This window comes from Esox lucius, chromosome 19 (assembly GCF_011004845.1).
Source record: "Esox lucius isolate fEsoLuc1 chromosome 19, fEsoLuc1.pri, whole genome shotgun sequence".
Taxonomy (NCBI): Eukaryota; Metazoa; Chordata; class Actinopteri; order Esociformes; family Esocidae; genus Esox; species Esox lucius.
The window spans coordinates 39,209,555-39,233,012 of record NC_047587.1 but is presented as its reverse complement, the minus strand read 5'-3'; the positions used below and the strand labels follow the sequence as shown (position 1 = coordinate 39,233,012).

General features: G+C 42.5%; 2 protein-coding genes across 4 annotated transcripts in view; one reads left to right on the top strand and one right to left on the bottom strand.

The window, feature by feature from the left end:
* The window catches only part of slc25a44a (solute carrier family 25 member 44a), a 9,461-nt gene extending 6,754 nt beyond the window's left edge, over positions 1-2,707 (bottom strand). The window contains exon 1 of the mRNA XM_010884316.4: positions 2,623-2,707. The gene's annotated coding sequence lies outside the window, so the exon portion shown is untranslated. The remainder of the gene's footprint in view (positions 1-2,622) is intronic.
* Positions 1-23,458, top strand: part of ireb2 (iron-responsive element binding protein 2) — a 27,316-nt gene extending 3,858 nt beyond the window's left edge. For 2 of the 3 annotated variants that reach the window (XM_010884314.4, XM_010884312.4), the window contains exons 2-22: positions 4,745-4,834; positions 5,105-5,270; positions 11,909-12,046; positions 12,286-12,525; positions 12,958-13,027; positions 14,227-14,410; positions 15,642-15,781; positions 16,589-16,760; positions 17,061-17,161; positions 17,305-17,421; positions 17,688-17,847; positions 17,995-18,130; positions 18,225-18,309; positions 18,520-18,676; positions 19,985-20,109; positions 20,215-20,319; positions 20,656-20,798; positions 20,989-21,136; positions 21,273-21,395; positions 21,547-21,732; positions 21,877-23,458. In XM_010884314.4, coding sequence (XP_010882616.2) covers positions 11,922-12,046; positions 12,286-12,525; positions 12,958-13,027; positions 14,227-14,410; positions 15,642-15,781; positions 16,589-16,760; positions 17,061-17,161; positions 17,305-17,421; positions 17,688-17,847; positions 17,995-18,130; positions 18,225-18,309; positions 18,520-18,676; positions 19,985-20,109; positions 20,215-20,319; positions 20,656-20,798; positions 20,989-21,136; positions 21,273-21,395; positions 21,547-21,732; positions 21,877-21,987 — 2,628 coding nt within the window. In that variant the 5' untranslated portion in view covers positions 4,745-4,834; positions 5,105-5,270; positions 11,909-11,921 and the 3' untranslated portion in view covers positions 21,988-23,458. Of the gene's footprint in view, positions 1-4,744; positions 4,835-5,104; positions 5,271-11,908; positions 12,047-12,285; positions 12,526-12,798; positions 13,028-14,226; positions 14,411-15,641; positions 15,782-16,588; positions 16,761-17,060; positions 17,162-17,304; positions 17,422-17,687; positions 17,848-17,994; positions 18,131-18,224; positions 18,310-18,519; positions 18,677-19,984; positions 20,110-20,214; positions 20,320-20,655; positions 20,799-20,988; positions 21,137-21,272; positions 21,396-21,546; positions 21,733-21,876 lie in introns of those variants that run through there. The other variant, XM_010884313.4, reaches the window with a different exon arrangement.

The window sequence follows — 23,458 nt, the reverse complement described above, 5'->3', positions numbered from 1 at the left end:
CTGTCCACGGTAAGCAGGTAATATACAGTAGCAAGCTAGCTATTGAGCTATTATGCCATTCACATGTAGCAAGATTTAAGTCGCTAACAGTTGTATGTAACGTTCAGGTTAGCCATTTATTTTCCCACTACGTTACAGTAGTAGTTGCCCCCGAAAAGCAGCGAGCTATCCATCCATATATAACTAGTGACGATAGATGATTAAAGGGGATTTTTTTCACTCCCAGTATTTTATTTTATTAGGTATTACCGAAATGATTAGCATAGCAAACGTGACTTTAGTTAAATTATTTTAGTTGGCTAACTAGAAAAGTTAATAGCATTTGCTTTCTGACTGAGTAAAGTAAGTAGCCAATAGTAACTTGTTATGGTAGCGAGGTACCCGCTTTAGCACGCTAGCTGTTTAATATCGAACTAGTTTGACCACTCCACACTGGACCAAGCCATGATGATACGCAGATTTGAATGAAGCGATGGCCTTCTCGAGTTAGTTACAGCACATCTTGTCTTTTGTATGATGGTTTAGCTTACTCGCTGCTGTGTTTCCAGACCGACAAGTGTTTTTACCTAAGTATTATTACTAGGCCAGTCCACTGTAATCTTTGAAAACATTTGACATGAGGTTTGGGACGATAAGCAGGACACGTTACCGCCCTTTACTCTACATTACAACCCCGTTTCCAAAAAAGTTGGGACGCTGTGTAAAATGTAAAGGAAAACAGAATGCAATGATGTCGAGTGCAAGAGAACAACGGCAGGTATTATTATTAATGATGTGCAAATCATTTAAACCTTATATTCAATCGAAAATAGCACCAAGACACCATATCAAATGTTGAAACAAATGTTATTGTTTCTTGGAAAATACATGCTAACTTTGAATTTGATGCCAGCAACACATTTCAGAAAAGCTGGGACATAGGCAACAAAAGACTGGAAAGGTGTAATGCTAAGAAACTAAACCTGGTGCATCTATCTACGTTCCTACTCTCACCTATGGTCATGAGCTTTGGGTCATGACCGAAAGGACAAGATCCCGGATACAGGCGGCCGAAATGAGCTTTCTCCGCAGGGTGGCCGGGCGATCCCTTAGAGATAGGGTGAGAAGCTCGGTCACCCGGGAGGAGCTCAGAGTAGAGCCGCTGCTCCTCCACATCGAGAGGGGTCAGCTGAGGTGGCTTGGGCATCTTTTTCGGATGCCTCCGGAACGCCTTCCTGGGAAGGTGTTCCGGTCCCGTCCCACCAGGAGGAGACCCCGGGGAAGACCTAGGACACGCTGGAGGGACTATGTCTCCCGGCTGGCCTGGGAACGCCTCGGTGTCCCCCCGGAAGAGCTAGAGGAAGTGTCTGGGGAGAGGGAAGTCTGGGCATCCCTGCTTAGACTGCTGCCCCTGCGACCCGGCCCCGGATAAGCGGAAGAAGATGGTATGGTAAACCTGGTGCAATATCACAATTACAAATGTGCATACCCTTGGAGAACTGGTAATATATGTACCCTTTGTAAAGAAAACATGAGTGAGCAGACAAAACACGTCTTATTTCTTATGGGATTCACATTGAACTATAGAATAGCATAACAGAAAAGCACAATCATAAAGCAAAACATGGCAACAAAGAAAAAAATGAACTGACCCCTGTTCAAAAGTCTGCATACTCTTAGTTCTTAATACTGTGTATTGCCCCCTTTAGCATTAATGACAGCATGCAGTCTTTTGTAATAGTTGTCTATGAGGCCCCAAATTCTTGCAGGTGATATAGCTGGCCATTCATCTTGGCAAAATGCCTGCAGGTCATGCAAAGTTTTTAGTCGTCTTGCATTAACCACACGTTTGAGATCTCCCCAGAGTGGCTCGATGATATTAAGGTCAGGAGACTGTGATGGCCACTCCAGAACCTTCACCTTTTTCTACTGTAACCACTGGAGGGTCAACTTGGCCTTGTGCTTAGAGTCATTGTCGTGTTGGAAAGTCCAAGAGCGTCCCATGCGTGGCTTTCATGCAGAAGAATGTAAATTGTCTGCCAGTATTTTCTGATAACAACATGCTGCATTCATCTTGCCATCAATTTTAACAAGATTCCCTGTGCCTTTAGAGCTCCCCCCCCCCAACATCAGTGAGCCACCACCTTGCTTCACAGCGGGGATGCTGTTCTGTTCACTATAGGCCTTGTTGACCCCTCTCCAAACATTGCGCTTATGGTTGTGACAATAAAGCTCTATTTTGGTCTCGTCACACCAAATTACAGTGTGCCAGAAGCTCTAAGGTGTGTCAAGGTGTTTTTGGGCATATTGTAACCAGGCTTTTTTGTGGCATTGACTCAACCATGCAGCTCATTTTGGTTCAAGGATCGTTGTATTGTGCTCCTTGAAACTTCCACACAGTCTTTTTCCAGAGCAGCCTGTATTTCTCCTGAGGTTACCTGTGGGTTTTTCTTTGGATCCCAAACAATTCTTCTGGCAATTTTGGATAAAATCTTTCTTGGTCTACAGACCCAGGGATCTCTTGGTATCAAGAGATCCCTGAATTTTCCATTTCTTAATAAGTGATTGGACAGTACTGACTGATATTTGCAAGGCTTTGGATATCTTTTCATATCCTTTTCCATCTTTATAAAGTTCCATTACCTTGTTACGCAGGTCTTTTGACAGTTCTTTTCTTCTCACCATGGCTCAATATCTCGCCTGCTCAGTGCATCCACTTGAGAGCTAACAAACTCACTGACTATTTATACACAGACACTAATTGCAATTTAAAAAGCCACAGGTGTGGAAAATTAACCTTTTATTGTCATTTTGACCTGTGTGTGTGTGTGTGTCACCTTCTGAGTCTGTGACAAGGCCAAACATTCAAGGGTATGTGAACATTTGATCAGGGCCATTTGGGTGATGTCTGTTATTATTATTTTTTTAAAGGGCCAAAACTACTTTTTTTGCATGATCAGTCACATTTTGCAAAATCTGCCTATTTTTTTCACAATTTGTGCCAGGATATGCAAACAATTGGCAACAGGTCAGTATTGTGATTGGGTGTAAAAAGAGCATCCCAGAGGGGATGGGTCTGTCAGAAGTGAGGATAGGAAGGTGTTCACCACTCTGTGAAAGTCTGCTTGGACCAAATAGTGCAACAATTGAAGAATAACGTATCACAATGTAAAATTGCTAAGGGTTTGGGGATCTCATCATCAAAGGTACATTATATCATTGAAAGATTCAGAGAATCCAGAGAAATCTCTTTATGCAAGGGAAAAGGCCGAAAACCAATATTGGGTGGTTGTGATCTTTGGGCCCTCAGGCAGCACTGCATTAAAAACAGACACAATTCTGTAGTGAACATCACTGCATGGGCTCAGGAACACTTGTGAAAGAAAAACCATTGTCTGTGAACACAGTACGTCGCAGTGTCCAGAAATGAAAGTTAAAACTCTAACATGCAAAGAAGAAACCTTAATTTAACAGCTTCCAGAAACGTTAGCGCCTGCTCTGGGCCCAAACTCCTTTTAGGTGGACTGAGGCAAAGTGGAAAACTGTGGTCTGATGAATCGAAATGTGAGATTATTTTTGGGGATCATAGACGCTGCATCCTCCGGACTAAAAATAGGAGGGACCATCCGGCTTGTTAGCAGCGCAGTACAGTTCAAAAGCCAGCATCCGTGATGGTATGGGGGTGTGACCTGCACGTCTGTGAAGGCACCATTAATGCTGAACCATATACAGGTTTTGTAGCAACATATGCTGCCATCCAGACAATGTCTTTTCTAGGGAAGGCCTTCCATATTTCAGCAGGACAATGCCAAACCACATTCTGCATGTGTCACAACAGCATGGCTCTATAGTAAAACAGTCTGAGCACTAAACTAGCCTGCCTGCAATCCAGACCTGACCCCTATTGAAAGGATTTGGTGCATTATGAAATGACAAATACAGCAAATGGGACAACATTCCACTTTCAAAACTACAGCACTGGTCCCCTCTGTTGCCAAATGCTTTGTGTTTATATAAGAAGAGTAGATACACAGTGGTAAACATGACCCTGTCCCAACTTTTGTTGTGTTGCTGGCAACAAATTTAAAATGGACAATAACATTTCTCAGTTTCAACATTTGATATTTTGTCTGTGTACTATTTTTAATTAAATATAGGGATATATGATTTGCACATCATTACATAGTTTTTATTTGCATTTAATAAAGCATCCCAACTTTTGGAAACAGGGTTGTATATGGATGTTTATTTCCTTGTGTCCCTTGTCTTTTGTTTATCATGATATTGGTAAATGGGCCGAAGTGGTGGTTTTGCTGGTGAAAGTAGGTGGTTGGGTTAGCGTTACTCTTGTTTTCAACAAACAGATGAATATCAATATTCTGACTTACTTTTCACATGGTGAAGTGTGATCACTGTGTTTAAATACATGCCAGCTTTGGTTAAAAGCCATACAGGAACCAATGTAGATCAAAACACATGACCTTCCTCATTATTTCACATCCCAAATAAATGGAATGCTACTTGGTCATGGTGAGTGAAGTGAGTCGAACTCTGAAAAGGGTGAAAGCTGAACAGCATAACCTGTCAAAGGGTTCTACATTTTCATAGGCTGTCCAGTAAAATAAATCACACATACGCAAACGCTATTCACAGAAATGCCTGTACATGCCTGTGTCTTTTATTTAGAAGGCAACTCCCAAAAACACCATTAATCTGAGTTGATCCTGGGTAGGCAGTGATGTGATGTTTCTGTTTCCCCATACAGAGGAGCATCCTTTCAGCCACCTGATTGACACACTGAAAGACGGTGACCTGAAGTTTTTCAATCCGCAGAAGCTGAATGATGCCAAATACGGTTAGTATGGCTTTGTTAACACCCTGGGAAGAACAACCGTGGGCTAATGCTTGCATGTAGGCTGTGCATCAAAAGACCAAACCAGTGACCTTTTACTCAATGTTTTTGTCATTCGTAAGTAGGGTCAGGTGACATAAACAACTAAAAAGCCCCCATTTATAGGTGTTAGATTCTGTTCAGGTAGCATGGTGAAAATGATAACACTTTTAAATATAATGCAGTTTGCACAGGGTGTTTTCTAATGTTCTCTCATTCCTTTCTTTTCTATAGACAAGCTGCCTCTAGCCATTCGTGTCCTCTTGGAGGCAGCTATACGCAAATGCGACCACTTCTATGTGAAAGAGGAGGATGTCCACAACATCCTAAACTGGAGCCAGCAGCAGAATGTGGTGGAGGTGCCTTTCTCCCCTGGCAGGGTCCTGCTTCAGGACTTCACGTGAGTCTTTTCCTCCTCCACCTCTACTTGTCCAGGTCTTTTTTTCCCACCATTTGCTGTGTAAGTAACCTGTTTTCTGAGGTAGCAGCAGTGTCCCTGTGTCACAGCACAGGCTGGTTTTCCTGTGTGCCCTACTTAGCAAAGTTGCAGAAGGGCTGTGAACCTTTAAACATTTCAAAACTACAATTGGATTTCGTGAAATTTTAATAGACAGTGTGTTTTGCTTCACAAAATGAAAATTGCAATAAAGTCTGCTGTTATCACAAAACATAGTGTATAACCTAACAAGAAAATGGGTTTTAAAGGTCAGAAAGGCAGAGGAATATTTCAGTGTGTTTTTGGAGAGATTGTGAGGTACAGATGACAATAGCCTGTTCGGCTGCACCCTTGTTGTGCTGACAAGTGTGTTTAGTCTTCATTCTGTTGAGTCTGGAATATTCTAGTCTTTTCCTTGACGATGGGTCCTGCTTTAAGGAAGTTGTGAGACATAGTAACCGAGGTTACTGCTTTTGCTTACCTGTAGATGTAGTGCACTATGCTGACACAGCCTTCCTGGTGGATCATCTGTCTGTCTGCCCCCCCCCCCCCCCCCGTTTGCTCGGTAGGACAGATTCCAGTTAGTGTTGCACGATATTGAGAAAATGTGATATTGATCATGAAAATTGCCAGATCAATATTCATTTCAATATTCTTAAACATATGTAAAAACACAATCTATGGGAAAATGCATCAAAATTGATTCATAACATGTGAAAACAGGTTTTCTTACAACACAAGGGTTTATTTCAACTGACAGTCATATTGGACTGGTACAACATGAATAAATAAAGACCATGTCTACAGAACAGGACATGTTGTACTGGTGGTACAGCAGACCTGCCAACCCTGTCCAACTTCTTAGAGTACCAGACACATGTTGCAAATTGGGGTTCAGAACTGCCTTTTGCACTTGCATTTGCCTTCCTTGCACATCTATACATTATATTTAATACGTTGTACATTTGTACTGTCTTCTTCTATTTGCACTTCTGGTTTGCATTTCGTTGGTCTCATTGACCAAGTTGAATCGTATCTTACGATATGCCCCCAAATGTAGTCTCTACAGTCGAGGAACACTTGTCAACTCTCAAACAGCGCCAGTCACAGGTTTTGGCTTTTTAGACATGATACCTAATCAACACTAAAAGCAGTCATTAAAAAAAATATGAGAACAAATTATTGCATGGACACAGACTGCAAACATGCTACCGCAAAGGGAATCTGAACGCTGATCGCTAGCAGAGTCCGGTGTTTCAGCCTATGTAACTTTGCCCATTGCCACTGTAGTTAAAGCTGCAATTATTCAGTAAAAGAAACAATTACAGCATTTTGCAATTACTCACCGGCAGAAAGCAATTCCGCACCAATGCCCGATAGAGAATTAAGTTCCAAATAATAATATAAAAAATAGAATTACCTATTCCAAAAAAAGTTATTTTTAGCCTTGCTTACGTTAGCTTAGAGTTCCTATAGAGCTAGTCTTCTTTCGTTTCTTTGCACTTTTCGTTTTGTATGCTGTAATAGACGAGAGGAATTGGCAGTTTGTCATCCTGGTCTCTAGCTGCCATTATAGCTTCTTACAGTAAGTACGCTCCTTATTGCGTACTTATGCTATATCAAGCGTGCCGCACAAGCCCTGAAAAGTGAAGCCAAAACGTCTCGATCGCCCCCTGGTGAGTGGTCCCAGTATAGGTCATAATCCCCGCCCTCCCCATGTTATTCAATGGGACGCGAGACCAACTAAACAATTAAATTACCCTTCAAATATATTTTTTCCGAAGCTGGTTTCTGTCATTTACTGTAGTTTGTATCACGCTAATGTAAATTCAAGAGTTTGTTTTTAAAATAAGTTTGTTTTTAGTTAGTTATTTAATGCTCTAAAAACGGTGGTGTGACGTCGTGATTCACAGCTGTGATTGACAGCTATCTGAGCCGAGGAGCCACTGAATCTTCGGAGGACTGAGGAGATTGGAACTTTACATTTAATCTCTAAATTTCTATAATTGATATAATTTCACACGGACATAATGGGTTGTTCTGCAGTACATTGTGCTAACCGATCTGGCATTTCCAATCGATCTTTGAATTTTTTTCGGTAAGTGAAATTTATAAGCTATTTAATTAGTAAATAAATGTAATGGGCTAGCTAACGTTAGCTAAAAGACAACAAGCCTCGTTAATAGCCATGTTAATAGCTAGCAGGTGATCGTTAGCTAGAAGTTACCAATTATTTTTGTATTAGGCCTATTCTAAATTAAGGTTAAACATGATGTAAGTTAGGCTATAACATATCGTCTAGGTTTAACAAGCAAAGGTTGTACTGTACTTGGACTTGCGATTGATTACGGTATGCGCATTCTGCGAGGGAGAGTGAGGGCGGGGCACAGAGGTGGGGCCGTTGATTTCGCGGCTTTACGGCTTTACTTCCTTCTCGCTACTGCGCATAACTACTGCGCAGAACTGGTCCCAAGATCGCTATCTGCGCAGACGCAAGTCCAAGATGTCAGCGCCGTATCAGGACACTGGTGGCTTCATTTTTCACCAATGGAAAAGAGCGAAAGGGCGTCGTCCATTTTATATACAGTCTATGTGCTATATATTTCATCCAGGAAAAAATGTTGTTCACAAAATAAGCCAAGAAGGAAAGCCTGCCTCGCAGAAAGCGATTGGCTGGGACGGGATTTCAGGAACAGAATTGTCTGGAAAGTAGCGGCAGGCTCCAAAAATTTGACTTTTCACTGGCACTGTACTGTCTGTGTTGCTAAACAACTCTTAGAGGGCCTCGTCACCTTACACAAGGTGTTTATAAGGGGAGAAAATCGGAGTTTATTTACTGAACAAATCCTACTGTACCTAGTGGAGCTTTAACTGGAAGCCCTAAGTTTTCCAAACGGAGGACCTGAAGGATACGGGAGAGTCCTCATGCTCTGGCTTGTCGTTTGTGTTCGCCATGTTTATTTACGAGACTGCGTTACATGTTCTAGGCTACTTTAGTTGATAAGTTACGGCCCCGAGATCTGTCTCTGGCGTAAACTCTTTAGAATGTTAGTTTCACACACAAAATAAGTAACATGTTGTTTAAACTAGACTATATTAATCCGGATCACAACGCGTACCGAACCGAACGGTATGGATACGTGTAACGTTGCACCCCACTAACGTTTCCTCTTCCATCTCTGTTTCGTTCCCTGAGCCACACTCATCCTCTTAGTTTTCTGTCCTTTTCTTTCACTCCTCTGACTAATTTCGCTGTCGAAGTATGCACACGTCACATAGGGTATGTTCGTGTTGTGGACCCGTGCGCTCACACTTGCATGTGACAGGGCAATTGGCCAATGAAACATGATCATTCTAGAGCAGTTTCAAGCGGGCTCTGAATTGAACACAACTAAGCAACAGAGCCAATGGACGCATTTCTCCACGAAGTAAACAGAATAGTGCATACTTTACGTAACATTTTCAATGTGCTATTGCGAAAACCATATCGAGTCAATATATCGTGTACCCCTAATTCCAGTCGCTGTGGAAGTTCTTCAGTTTATCCATCTCCTCTGTTGCAAAACAAACAGCAGTGAAGTCTTGTTTGGTTGGTAATACTTTGAAAATTGAAATGAGAAAGTTGTGATAGGCTTTTTGATTTGTGATACAGTGAAGGTCGTAACTACAGGCTCCGTACCTAACCATTTGAAAAGGACGCAGTGTGACCCAAACCGTTAACTGGTGCTGTAGCCCCTCTCTCGCAAAATAAAGAAAACAAATAAAAGTTTCATACAAAACCCTAAATGCACCAAACCCTTAACTTAGGTCTCAGCAGTCATACGCAATGACAACCATATAACGATGCATTGAACATCCATTTATTTTTTAATTCATTAAATAGAGGCAGAGTTTAAATGTTAAGAAAAATTTAGATTTGTGACATCCCATGGATTCTTTTGGTATGCTTTTTTTATTTAGCTTTAATAAGGAAGCTAAATAATTAAGCCTCTGATGTCTTTGGTCAGTTCTCCCCAGACTGTTCTTCTCACCTTGTTCTCGGCAGCTGACCAATAACAGTGTTTCTTGTTATAGGAATGGATAACAATATTTCTCTGAACTTGAAAATGGACCTTGCTCTTGGCTATAGCACCATTGCACTACTATCTGGTTATATGAGGGAATCCAAATTAGTTGGTTAAACTAGCCTGTTGCTAATAAATTGCCACTCTTTGGTTCTTCCACCACAAAAAACGAAATAGGCTCTATGTCATCCATGAATTTTTATGGGTAATTTGCTGGTGCCGGTTCAGTGATTAGAACCAGCGTTAGTCACCATTAAACTGCTGTGTTGCCTTTGAATAATGCGATATATTAGGTTATTGTGATTCAAATCAATTTGTGGTTCACTACAGAAGGTGGTGTAAGTGCACTGGGGGTGACCATCACGTTCCTTGTTAGACAAAAATATCAGTCATATTATAACTCATCATGTGGTCTAGGGTCACCTATTCCGGTGCTGTATTTTCAACCAGTTGCATTGAACCAATAATGTACTATATTAACTATAGATGACCCAATAGGGTGCTCTGTGGAAGCTGCCTTAGTGCAATTTTGGTATTCATCTTCAATTTTAATTTGGGACTCTCAACTAGTGATGGCCAAACGAGGCTTCATTAGTGTTATTTTAGCATCAGGATATTATGCTGGCAGCACTCAGATGCAAAGCATGTAGAGGTCTGTAATTTTTATCATAGGGACATTTCAACTGCGAGAGACGGAATCTATAACAAAAATCCCGAAAATCTGATTATGATTTTTAAATAATTAATTTGCATTTTGTAGCATGACATAAGTATTTGATCACCTACCAACCAGTAAGAATTCCGGTTCTCACAGACCTGTTCGTTTTTCTTTAAGAAGCCCTCCTGTTGTCCACTAATTACCTGTATTAACTGCACCTGTTTGAACTCGTTACCTGTATAAAAGACACCTGTCCACACACTCAATCAAACAGACTCCAACCTCTCCACAATGGCCAAGACCAGAGAGCTGTGTTAGGACATCAGGGATAGAATTGTAGACCTGCACAAGGTTGGGATGGGCTACAGGACAATAGGCAAGCAGTTTGGTGAGAAGGCAACAACTGTTGGCGCAATTATTAGAAAATGGAAGAAGTTCAAGATGACGGTCAATCTCCCTCGGTCTGGGGCTCCATGCAAGATCTCACCAGGAAGGTGAGGGATCAGCACAGAACTACACGGCAGGACCTGGTCAATGACCTGAAGAGAGCTGGGACCACAATCTCAAAGAAAACCATTAGTAACACTACGCCATCATGGATTAAAATCCTGCAGCGCACGCAAGGTCCCCCTGCTCAAGCCAGCACATGTCCAGGCCCGTCTGAAGTTTGCCAATGACCATCTGGATGATCCAGAGGAGGAATGGGAGAAGCTCATGTGGTCTGACAAAAATAGAGCTTTTTGGTCTAAACTCCACTCGCCGTGTTTGGAGGAAGAAGAAGGATGAGTACAACCCCAAGAACACCATACCAACCACAAAGCATGGAGGTGGAAACATCATTCTTTGGGGATGCTTTTCTGCAAAGGGGACAGGACGACTGCACCGTATTGGGGGAGGATGGATGGGGCCATGTATCGCAAGATCTTGGCCAATAACCTCCTTCCCTCAGTAAGAGCATTGAAGATGGGTCGTGGCTGGATCTTCCAGCATGACAATGACCCGAAACACACAGCCAGGGCAACTAAGGAGTGGCTCCTTAAGAAGGATCTCAAGGTCCTGGAGTGGCCTAGCCAGTCTCCAGACCTGAACTCAATAGAAAATCTTTGGAGGGAGCTGAAAGTCCGTAGTGCCCAGCGACAGCCTCAAAACCTGAAGGATCTGGAGAAGGTCTGTATGGAGGAGTGGGCCAAAATCCCTGCTGCAGTGTGTGCAAACCTGGTCAAGAACTACAGGAAACATATGATCTCTGGCAAACAAAGGTTTCTGTACCAAATATTAAGTTCTGCTTTTCTGATTTATCAAATACTTATGTCATGCAATAAAATGCTAATTAATTACTTAAAAATCAGACAATGTGATTTTCTGGATTTTTGTTTTAGATTCCGTCAATCACAGTTGAAGAGTACCTATGATAACAATTACAGACTTCTACATGCTTTGTAAGTGGGAACCTGCAAAATCGGCAGTGTTTATCAAATACTTGTTCTCCCCACTGTAGTTAACAATCTAGTCTGTAAAAAAGAACAGACAAAAACAACATTGGAACGGATATTAAACATAAATTAATGGACTAGATAAATTACATTGCCTTATATATTTCAATTATGACTTATTTTGAAATCTGAGTTAACACTGCTAGCATTATATCCTGCTGATAGAACAATGGTAATGAAGCCTTGAATGGCCATCCCTACTCTCAACAGTAAGTTGGGAAACTGAGTAACTTAAAAAATGGGACCCTTACAAATTCCCGTACCCAGTGGAATTGTCAGCATAGTTTGCTGTGCAAGCGGGTGCCAGTCTTGGTTCACCTATGTGTTATGTTTTGTTCTGTGGTGGTTCCTCCATATGCTGGATCTGATGGTGGTTCCTCTATACAGTGGCATCCCTGCCATGGTGGACCTGGCTGCAATGAGGGATGCGGTGTCCAAACATGGAGTGGACCCCAGCCTGGTCAACCCTGTGTGCCCCACGGATCTCATCGTTGACCACTCTCTACAAATTGACCTCAGCAAATGGTGGGCTTAAAGGATACGTCCTCCAAAGTTATATTTTACTTTATTATGGCTGAGAAACCTTCTGACCTCAATAGTGTTGGGATATCATGGTAATGCTCTAAGTTGGGATAACATGGTAATTTTCTTCTTAAATTGTATTTTGCTCTTTCTGAAGTTATCCTTTGAAATGACCCTGCTCTTTTTGAAACGATTGTCTGAAATGTTCCTGCTTTTGCTGAAATGACTCCATCTGTCTGCAGTGCAATACAGAATGCCCCCAACCCAGGTGGAGGGGATGTCCAGAACCAGGGACCTCCACCTCGATCCTCCCCTGCCAGACCCACACCTAGGAGGAGTTCCCATTGCGGAAGCGAGAGGTGGAGCTGCAGCAAAGGAAGCTGTGCTGATACTCCAGCTGGCCCGGGCAGACCTGCCCCTGCCGTCCAGCAGATTGAGAACACCCCCCTTCTCTGTCCCTTCCACCTGCAACCTGTCTCAGAGTAAGATACTGTAGCCTTCACATCCGTGGGTTGTACTGCTCTAACAACAGTGGGTACTTCAGCCGAATTGGTGTCCTTGTGTGTTTTTTGTGTGTGGTGTTGTGAAATTGGTCCTAAATTGAATTAAGTGGCATTAGAAAGGTCTGAAGTCGTAAATTTAACTTGCTGAAACCTTCAGACACCCTGGACTGACTGGGTAACTCCGCAATTTCCTGAGTCACTAGGAATGAAATGTTGTTACAATATTTAGAACAATGGTGTTACTATTGACAGGAGTCTATAGACTTGGGTGTTTGCAATCAGAAGAACTCTGGATGTAATGTGGGAAACGCTGGTCTGGAGTCCTGGTGGGGTGAGATGTATATTACAGAGCCTGCCTGCTACCCTGGATAAGAGTAAGGATAGGTGCTTATTTTCAGTTTTTCTCTGCAGACCTGAAACTGTGCTGAAGACCCAGGAGATGGAACTAATCCGAAACAAAGAACGGCTGCAGTTCTTTAAGGTATGGCAGTTAACTCTCCCCTCCCTAAAGTAAACTCAACATTTATACAGTACTGTAACTATTGTCAGCTGAAAGCAGCACCTGTATCTACACCTGCCAATACCATTACGTATTTACACTCACCTAAAGGATTATTAGGAACACCTGTTCAATTTCTCATTAATGCAATTATCTAATCAACCAATCACATGGCAGTTGCTTCAATGCATTTAGGGGTGTGGTCCTCCTAAACTCCAAACTGAATGTCAGAATGGGAAAGAAAGGTGATTTAAGCAATTTTGAGCGTGGCATGGTTGTTGGTGCCAGACGGGCCGGTCTGAGTATTTCACAATCTGCTCAGTTACTGGGATTTTCACGCACAACCATTTCTAGGGTTTACAAAGAATGGTGTGTAAAGGGAAAAACATCCAGTATGCGGCAGTCCTGTGAGCGAAAATGCCTTGTTGATGCTAGAGGTCAGAGGAGAATGGGCTGACTGATTCAAGCTGATAGAAGAGCTACTATGACTGAAATAACCACCAAAATTTGACAGTTTAAGACTGGAAGAATGTTGCCTGGTCTGATGAGTCTCGATTTCTGTTGAGACATTCAGATGGTAGAGTCAGAATTTGGCGTAAACAGAATGAGAACATGGATCCATCATGCCTTGTTACCACTGTGCAGGCTGGTGGTGACATGGTGTGGGGGATGTTTTCTTGGCACACTTTAGGCCCCTTAGTGCCAATTGGGCATCGTTTAAATGCCACGGCCTACCTGAGCATTGTTTCTGACCATGTCCATCCCTTTATGACCACCATGTACCCATCCTCTGATGGCTACTTCCAGCAGGATAATGCACCATGTCACAAAGCTCGAATCATTTCAAATTGGTTTCTTGAACATGACAATGAGTTCACTGTACTGAAATGGCCCCCACAGTCACCAGATCTCAACCCAATAGAGCATCTTTGGGATGTGGTGGAACGGGAGCTTCGTGCCCTGGATGTGCATCCCACAAATCTCCATCAACTGCAAGATGCTATCCTATCAATATGGGCCAACATTTCTAAAGAATGGTTTCAGCACCTTGTTGAATCAATGCCATGTAGAATTAAGGCAGTTCTGAAGGTGAAAGGGGGTCAAACACAGTATTAGTATGGTGTTCCTAATAATCCTTTAGGTGAGTGTACATAATACACTATTTTCTTTTTCTCTTGAAGTGGTGCTCAAAAGCGTTTAAGAATGTGAACGTGGTACCCCCGGATGTGGGCGCCGTCCACCAGGTGAACCTGGAGTATCTGTCACGGGTGGTGCAGGAGAGCCAGGGCTTCATCCACCCAGACAGCGTGGTGGGAACGGACTCCCACACCACCATGATCAACGGACTGGGCGTTCTCGGCTGGGGTAACAAACAACCGTGTTTACATTTCACTAATTTAGCATTGCTACACAGAGTGACATGCTTTTGAAATTGGGCTTAATTGTCTTGCGCAGGAGCCGAATGTTAGGTTTTTCTCCTTGCCAGCATGTGGATTTGATCCAGCAATCTTTGGGTGACTGTTCAGATGCTCTAACCGCTAGGTTAGCTGATGCCCTTGCCTCAACAAGTTCAGGTTCATATAGCATAGGAAAATACTGCATAATTACCCACTTGCAGTGCCTTTTGAGTAGCTACAGTAGCTTGCAAAAGTTCTCAGACCCCTGACAGAACAAAATGTAACATTTGAGAATTGATCAGGGACTACTTGTTCCATTAAGTCAACTCCACCCGCTAGTCTATGCCCCCTCAATGTAATACTGTTCCCAATAAACCACATCTTGCAAACGTTGATTGCAGTCTATGGAGTGAGGTTTTATTGAAATCAATCCATGACTATGTTACAGTGGTGCAATCTGTACTCATTACCCTCAGTAATTGACCTCAGCTCCAACTTTACAATGGATGAGAACATCCATTGGATGAGAAAAGTAGTCAAAACACACCTTGTCCTAGACAAACATCAGACGCTTTGTTGATTCATTAAGGAACAAGCAAATAAATGGTCATGGATATGTCTACCATATCATTAAACCACTAGTCCCATGCTTAAAACGTAATGTTGAGGAAGGGCACTCTTTAATTTTCCTGCATGCCCTAACCTAATTTTCTGTCTCACAGTAAACTCCTACTAAATTATTTTCATGACAACTTGGGCTACAAGTAGAGTACTATACATTTCACAACCTTTTTTGTTGTTGATGAAGATACATTTAAGAAAAAGATCTGTAAAGTAATAAATTAATAAAACATGAAATTATAGAATGCTGTAGGTACATAAATGGTGTCAAACTTGCCTTTCATGAATATTGGTTGTCTATCAAGCAGTGATATCAGAGACACCAGTAAAATCCTTGTCAGCTGCATCCACTCTGAGCACAAATGAAGGACTTTGCTCGTTGCTGGAACAAGCCTTGTAATGAGTAGGATTATCACACACCTGAAACGTCATATCTCTGTCCAGTCACTAGGGCTATCCTCTCTCAGATTTTTTTTTTTGCACAATGGGTGTCTTTGTCATGACGTTAATGTGTAAAATAAAATGATGCGCCAAAGTGAGGACATTTGAGGTTAAGTGTTTTGTATCTTGTCTGTCAGGAGTGGGAGGGATTGAGTCTGAGGCAGTGATGCTTGGACAGCCCGTCTCCCTGACCCTTCCCCAGGTGGTTGGCTGCAAGCTGGTGGGCTCCATCAACACCCTGGCCACGTCCATCGACATTGTTCTGGGCATCACCAAGGTAGGCTACGGGATGGCTAATAAATACAATGCGCTGGAGCTCATTGGAGGGTACCTCTGAAGTGTTCTTGTTTTCAGCTTCGCAGGTCTAGAGCATCAAACTACCTTTAGGCCCATTTGTCTTGGTATTTGGTTTGTATTCTCAGCATTGTATTGTCATAGTATAGCAAATGTATTATTATTATTTTTTTACTGAATCTTTTCTTTATATATGACTTTTCCTGAGTGTTCTTTGTTTAGGTCATTTTTTTATGAGTAAGCACATCATGGGCCTGTATAATCCAGAGTCGAATTCCTAGTATGTGTACACGTAATAGGGTTGTGTGTCTTTCTATAGCCAGACTAACTTGCTCAAGACATTATTGGTCTCTAAAAGCACCTTAAGTTGTTCAATAGCAAGTGTTTCAAGGACAAAGTTTGGAATTGTCAGGGGAATTGTTTAGACTACAAGGGTCTCCACACACCACTTTTAACAGGGACATAACCAAAGCAGACCTTTGGTATGTCATTCTGACACAGTGCCGGCTAAAACAGTTCACCATTTCACCTTGGTGAAGCTAGTAGATACATGGTTCTATGTATAATGATAAAGCTCATAAAGCCATTCTCATCACATGTACTGTAATATGTTGAAATCTAACCACTGCACATTCATTTGGGAAAATACTTAACTTGTTGTTTTATTTCCATATCACAAACGCTCATACAGACAAAAAAATCATGAACTGTTGGTAAGGTAAGCTTCTGTTTTGCTCAGTGTATTAAACGCACAGCCAATAGTTTGATTCAATGTGTTCCCCATCTTCAGCATCTTCGTCAGGCGGGAATAGCTGGGAAGTTTGTGGAATTCTTCGGTCCGGGTGTATCCCAGCTATCCATCCCAGACAGGACAACCATCGCCAACATGTGTCCTGAATATAATGCCACTGTCAGCTTCTTCCCTGTCGACCACGTCACCCTCAAGCACTTTAGACAAACAAGTACGTCAGGAAGCTCTGTCTCCTGTCCTTGTCTAGTCACTGGCAAATCTAATGTTAACCCAACTCCAACTGATGTGTAACATTTTCCACATTGAAGGGTATTTGAATTTGCGTGTTTTCTGAATTGACTGGAATTTTAAATTTAATTCACTTTAAATTAAATCCACTCTAACTCACTGGTGTGACAATCAGATCTGAAACCATGCTAGTTTGTCACCAGCAAGGCTGAGGTGGGTGAGTTGTTTCCACTGTTGAATAAATGGCATAAAATGTTGATGCAGTGTTTTCCTTTTATCTAAGACTTTACTGAGGAGAAACTTGAATTACTGGAGGCTTACCTGAAGGCTGTGAAACTGTTCAGGAGCTATGAGGACTCGTCAGAAGACCCACAGTATTCAGAGGTAGTCTTTCTGTCTTTTCAAGTTGTCAGCAAGTACGGGAAAACGTGCGGAGAACCCTGTCAAGGAATATTGTCTCAAACTGTTCAGCATTATACAGTTCCATGATCAGAGGCAGAGTGACGTTGTCCCTGTTTCTTTTCAAGGTGGTTGAGATTGACCTGAGCTCCATGACGCCCCACGTGAGTGGGCCCAAGAGGCCCCAGGACAGGGTGGCCGTCAGCAACATGAAGGAGGATTTCCAGAGCTGTCTCAACGAGAAGGTAACTCACCAGTCACACAACCCCAGTCAACAAAGCCCACAAAAATGTACCAGGGTTTAGTCTTTCTGTGCAAAGCTAATCGAATTCGGCTGTTTGTGTTGGATTAAAGGCATCGAATGAATTGAGTGGACAAATTGTTGACTTCAATCAAAAGTTTTATTCTATTTTGAGTGTTCTACGTTATGAATTGGATTTGTGCACAGAACACTGGCTGTCATGAATGACTCCGTAATGCATCTTTAAGTAAATAATATATTTCTGTCTAGGTGGGTTTCAAAGGGTTCCACATCTCCAAGGACAAGCAGGACACCCTGGTGCCATTCCTACACGCCGGTCAGGAGTATGAGCTGGCGCACGGCTCTGTGGTCATCGCAGCCGTCATCAGCTGCACCAACAACTGCAACCCGTCCGTCATGCTGACTGCAGGTGAGGCGGGACACGTTCCTGTATTCTTATCATTTAAAATCCAGAATTTATACATTTTTGGCCAGTGCTTTGTTTGGGAAAATCAGGAATTCAGCCAACGTTATGACCGGACCTGCCTTGTTGAGTTCTTGCTTCTTCGATTGGCAGGTCTGCTGGCCAAGAAAGCGGTGGAGGCGGGCCTTTCCGTCAAGCCTTACATCCGCACCAGCCTGGCTCCCGGCAGCGGCATGGTCACCCACTACCTCAACACCAGTGGAGTACTGCCTTACCTCAGCCAGCTAGGGTGAGGAGGCACAAACCCAAACGGGGTTATGCAGAAATGGCTCATTGAGTATTCAGCAGTAGAACATTTTGATAACTTTACCTATCTGACTCAGGTTTGAGGTGATTGGTTACGGATGCGCCACTTGTGTAGGAAACACTACACCTTTACCAGAACCAGTCACTGAAGCCATCAAACAGGTAGTTGAACAAAACGGTCTAAACTTGGCTACTGCAGAACTCTGAGCAACTAGGCTGACATATTTAGGAAGTAAAATCCAATGTTGTATGTTAACTAGACTTAAGTGCGGACTGATATGAACTTTTGACGATGGGGGTGGCTAGAGAGAGTTACAGGGATGAATATAAGGTTATGTATGTAGTTCTTACTCTCCTATTGCACCTCTGTAGGGGGACCTGGTGGCCTGTGGAGTGCTTTCTGGGAACAGGCATTTTGAGGGACGCCTATACGACCAGGTCAAGGCCAACTACCTGGCTTCCCCGCCTCTAGTAGTGGCCTACGCCATAGCAGGCACTGTCGGCATTAACTTCGAGAAGGAGCCTCTGGGTTAGTGGAACCACTGCACGTTATTTGAAAGGTCCACTGTAGTCAATGGTTGCACCATTTAAATGACCTAGCTCCCAGGGGCGGAAAACTTTGGAGGGGACAATAACGTTACATTTTCTCAAGAGAAATTATTGAGGAGACACTAAAAGTAGTGCTGTAATACTGTTTTTGTTTGCACCATTGGTTTGCTCACTGCTGTAGATCTGCAGATTCAGCTATTTATTGTGTGTGAACCCTTCCAACATAAAACAAACTGGATTAACCTCACAATAGGTATGTGCATTGAGTGCCTTTCAGACGGTTGACACGAACAGTCACCTTGCCAGCTAGGGAGCACTACATACACTGCACTGCAAGCTTCTCATTGACTCGAATTCAAAAAGCTGCAAACACTGGTTGATGTTACTGTAGCTAGCTAGCAAATGTCAGCTAACCACTAGCTAACAAAGTGTGACCTGTAATTCAATGCAGTGAAAATTAAGACAGGTGAAGGTTAGAAATGTATTTTATAGTATTGAAGTAAAATGTCTAACTTATCCTTTGTTTGAACTACTTACTGAAAGCCACCAACAACAGACTGTCAGATTCCCATACATGCACTATACCTGCACGATGTGCCACTGCTGAGGGCTGGGGGGCAGGGGATCAAACCTCTGTGAGGCAAACGGCATTGCACACAATCTATTGAAACTTAAAAACGTGCTATTAAGTGTCTAAGGTCAGCACAAGTGGTTTCATTCATATTATCAATATTATTGAAATTACATAGTTATGTTTACACTGATATATTGGGGGATAGATTTCCGCCTATTCTAGCTCCTCCAAAATCAACAGTTGGCAAAATGTAATCTAACACCGTCTGACGTTGCAAAACCAATCATAATCAAAATGTGGTGTGCGATGCTGCTCTAACTCCTCTACCAACCCTAAAACCTGCAGAGTTGACGTTGCTGCTATGAATTTTGTCAACTTCTATATATCTGATAAGCAGCATTTGCTTTTGGCAACCAACCAATTTTGATTTCAGGAAAGTTATGCCAGCGGCTTAGTATGAACAGAAATATTCAATAGCCATACATGCACATACTTAAAGGAATGGTCTGGAATGGTTTTACTAATTAGCTAGCCAACAGTTGAATTAGCTAGTAATTTGTAAAGGAATGCTGGCTAGCAAATAATGCTAATAGACTAAACAGAACTTTCAGAAACGGCTACACTGATTTATGAAACATGCCTGAGTGGGATCCGGGAGACCTGAATGGAGGATAATAAGAAAATAACTGTTTATAACCTGTCCCTCTGGTTTAGGCGTGACCTCTGAGGGTAAGGAGGTGTTCCTGAGGGACGTTTGGCCCACCAGGGAGGAGGTGCATCACATTGAGCAGGACAAGGTCATTTCCTCCATCTTCACAGAGCTCCGTGCCAGAAGGGAGGTGAGGATCTGCCCAGTTTTAAAGAGACAATTCTAGTTGTGGATTCTATTAAAAATAGAGTTGAATGACGTTGCATTCACAGTGCATTTTGTCATGCTTTTCCAGAAAGGAAATTTGTTTTGGAACAACCTTGAATGTCCAGAATCTGTGGTTTTTCCGTGGGATCCCAAATCCACGTACATCCGCTCCCCTTCCTTCTTCAAAAATTTGGTGAGACTTTTTTTCTTTTTAAATGAAACCTTTCTCTGACATTTACAATTAATAATAAATAAGATTTCATTGTAACAATCTTGGTAATAATCTGTGTAGATACAAGGGAATAGAGCAACTACAAAAACCTGGACACTTGCTAGTATAACGTAAATGTATTAAAGTGTAAAACTCAGACTAACACAGAAGTTGAAAAGCACACACGAATAAAAGTGATGCTGTCAGAGCGGTTTGTAGGTTTCTTCTTTTTTTTTTTATGTGAATATATTCAATGTTTAATCTCTGCATTTTGAAACCTTTTGGAGTACTCTATGACCTTACCTTTCTCCCCCCCAGTGTAAAGAAGTCCAGCCGCCCCAGTCAATAGAGAACGCCCACGTCCTGCTGTTCCTGGGAGATAAAGTGACCACGGACCACATCTCCCCCGCCGGGAGCATCGCCAGGGTCAGCGCCGCTGCCAAGTACCTGCTGAGCCAACGGTGAGAACCCTAAAATGTGAACGTTTCCCGAGCATGCAGACGACTTCATAGTTTTAACAGGAGCAGTTAAAATAGTGAGAACTTTGAAATGTTACATACTGTAGTTTTACCACAGGAGCACACGTTCTTTGGGAGACGTGCAGTTGAGAAACGCTTCTTATTGACCTTTAAACTCTGGGTCCTCCCTCAGGCTCACACCGCGAGAGTTCAACTCGTACGGCGCCCGGAGGGGGAACGACGCTGTCATGACCCGAGGGACGTTTGCAAGCATCAAGCTGCAGAACCGATTCATTGGCAAGCCGGCCCCGAAGACCCTGCACATTCCATCAGGCCAGACGGTCAGTGAGAGACGGTGGTGGGGGGAGGCTCTACACAGAAGGGAACGAGCAACGTGTTACACACAACTTTCTCCCAAGTTATATATATATATATATATATATATATATATATATATAATTTTTTTTGTGCTGTTAGTTGGACGTGTTTGAGGCTGCAGAGCGCTACCAGAAAGACGGGGTTCCCCTCATCATCCTGGCAGGGAAGGGGTACGGCTCGGGAAATTCCCGGGACTGGGCGGCCAAAGGACCCTACTTATTGGTAATAAAATGCATTATTTCACGTTAAGGGTCTTGTTTACTGGTTACCTCCAAATATAACTGGAATCAGGAAAGAGAACAATCTTGGTGACACTTTATGAAATACATTTGAGAATGAAAGGATGCAGTTATAGCCGAGTGTTGTTTCACAGGGAGTGCGTGCAGTCATAGCAGAGAGCTTTGAGAACATGCACAAGAACCACCTGGTGGGCATGGGTGTCATGCCTCTCCAGTTCCTGCCCGGCCAGAACGCTGATTCACTGGAGCTCTGCGGGAAGGAGAGGTTCACAATCACCTTACCGGACGACCTGTCCCCAAAGCAACAGCTGACTGTCAAAGTAGGAGAAACGTTGCCTCTACTAATTAAAAGCCTCTACTAATTTGCCATTTCTAGTTCAAATGGACGCTTTATGTTCTTCCCATTGCCTTTTCATTGAATGACATGGTGTTTGTTTCCCCTTTCTCTCCCTCTGTTTCTCTAGACTAGTTCTAGAAAAACCTTCAGTGTAACAACTCTGTTTGACAATGAGATGGATTTGGCCTTCTACCGCCATGGTGGGTTGCTGCAATACGTGGCTCGGACTTTGCTCTAAGACCGGAAACTGAGCTTTAAAACTGAGGTCCTGATTATTTTCTGTGTTCCCGATGATGGGTTTATTCATGTTCAACTCCAACCGTCTATTTGAACTGGCAAAAATAGGCCCTGCTAAGCTAGCCTGCTCCAGCAACGAAGACACAGCTATTGAACAGATGGACCCTTCCACGTCTTAACAGAAGCTGTAGTGTTTTGAACAGATCATGACCAGTCCATACTGCTCCGCTATAAACCAGAAAAGTTCAGTCTGGTACGAATCAGACGAGTTCAGACCAACCCAATGTTATTTCAGCTCCAAGACCAGATGAGACCGACGCAATCCACTTTAGACTAGACCAACCTATTCCAAAGGGAGGAACGTTCTGAACGTTGCAGTGCGCAAGTAAAATGTATAGAATGGACAAGAACTGACCTGAGTGTTGTTGGAGAGTTCCAATTTTTTAACAGATTCCCGCCATTTAAATAAGCACTTGAACTTTCTGACCTCATTAGTCCATTTCAGTCCAGTTTGATCCGGACACCAGATTGATCTACTTCTGCCGACAGTTTGTTGACCTTTGTGCCCAACTCTAATGCGACGTTTCCCTTTAGTCCTTGGATCTTAACATGCAGATGGGATCATGTTTGAAAAACGTAATTGGTGCTGAGGCAGAGAAGCATGAAAACATCCTTCCTTGCTATGACTCTTCCCATGACACTTTGTGAGGTTATCTTTAAGATGCATACAATCTACAACTGTGTGTTTATATAGCTCTGATAGAATCTAGTTTAGAATGATCTACAGTATCTCATCACATTGCTTGTCAGGTACCGGTATTGTCAAAGTAGTGTGCAACCATTATTTATGTGTAGGTAATGACTATGGTTTGGCCTTCAGCATGTTATGGCTTTGTCTGCTGCACAGACATTGTTGCATCAGTCAGCTTACTCAAATAATGGCACTATATGAAACTTAATCCATCCAATATAATGAAGACACCTGGAATGTGTTTTTGAACATTAGCCTTTGAAAACATACTTTAGAGAACATGATTGTGTCTGCAGTTTATTTAAGTGGGAGTGGGGTGTTTGTAAACCTAACCTTTTTTTAAATGTATTTTATATTTTTTCTTTCAAGAGTGAACAGTGCCAGCGTGTTGCCGTTTCACATTGCCAAAGCGAGTTTAACTGGAGTACAGAGATGTGTTTGGTTCGCTTAAATGTTTGCTACAACGGTTTGTACTGAATAAAGGTTTCTCTGAAAATGTCTTCAATAGACTTCGAGATACAGTTCATGTGTCTAGGTATGGCTTTAAGCAATGGGTTATCTAACGTTAAGGGCAGTAGTCACGCTAACAGCATTCCCAACCCATTGGCCCTATCAATATCTAGGAGTGCAAAGATTGTTACTTTAATATGTACCTTCACTTTATAAAACATCCCATTGCAGAATAAAGGTCAAAATGTGGATTAAACTTGATTTGAACATA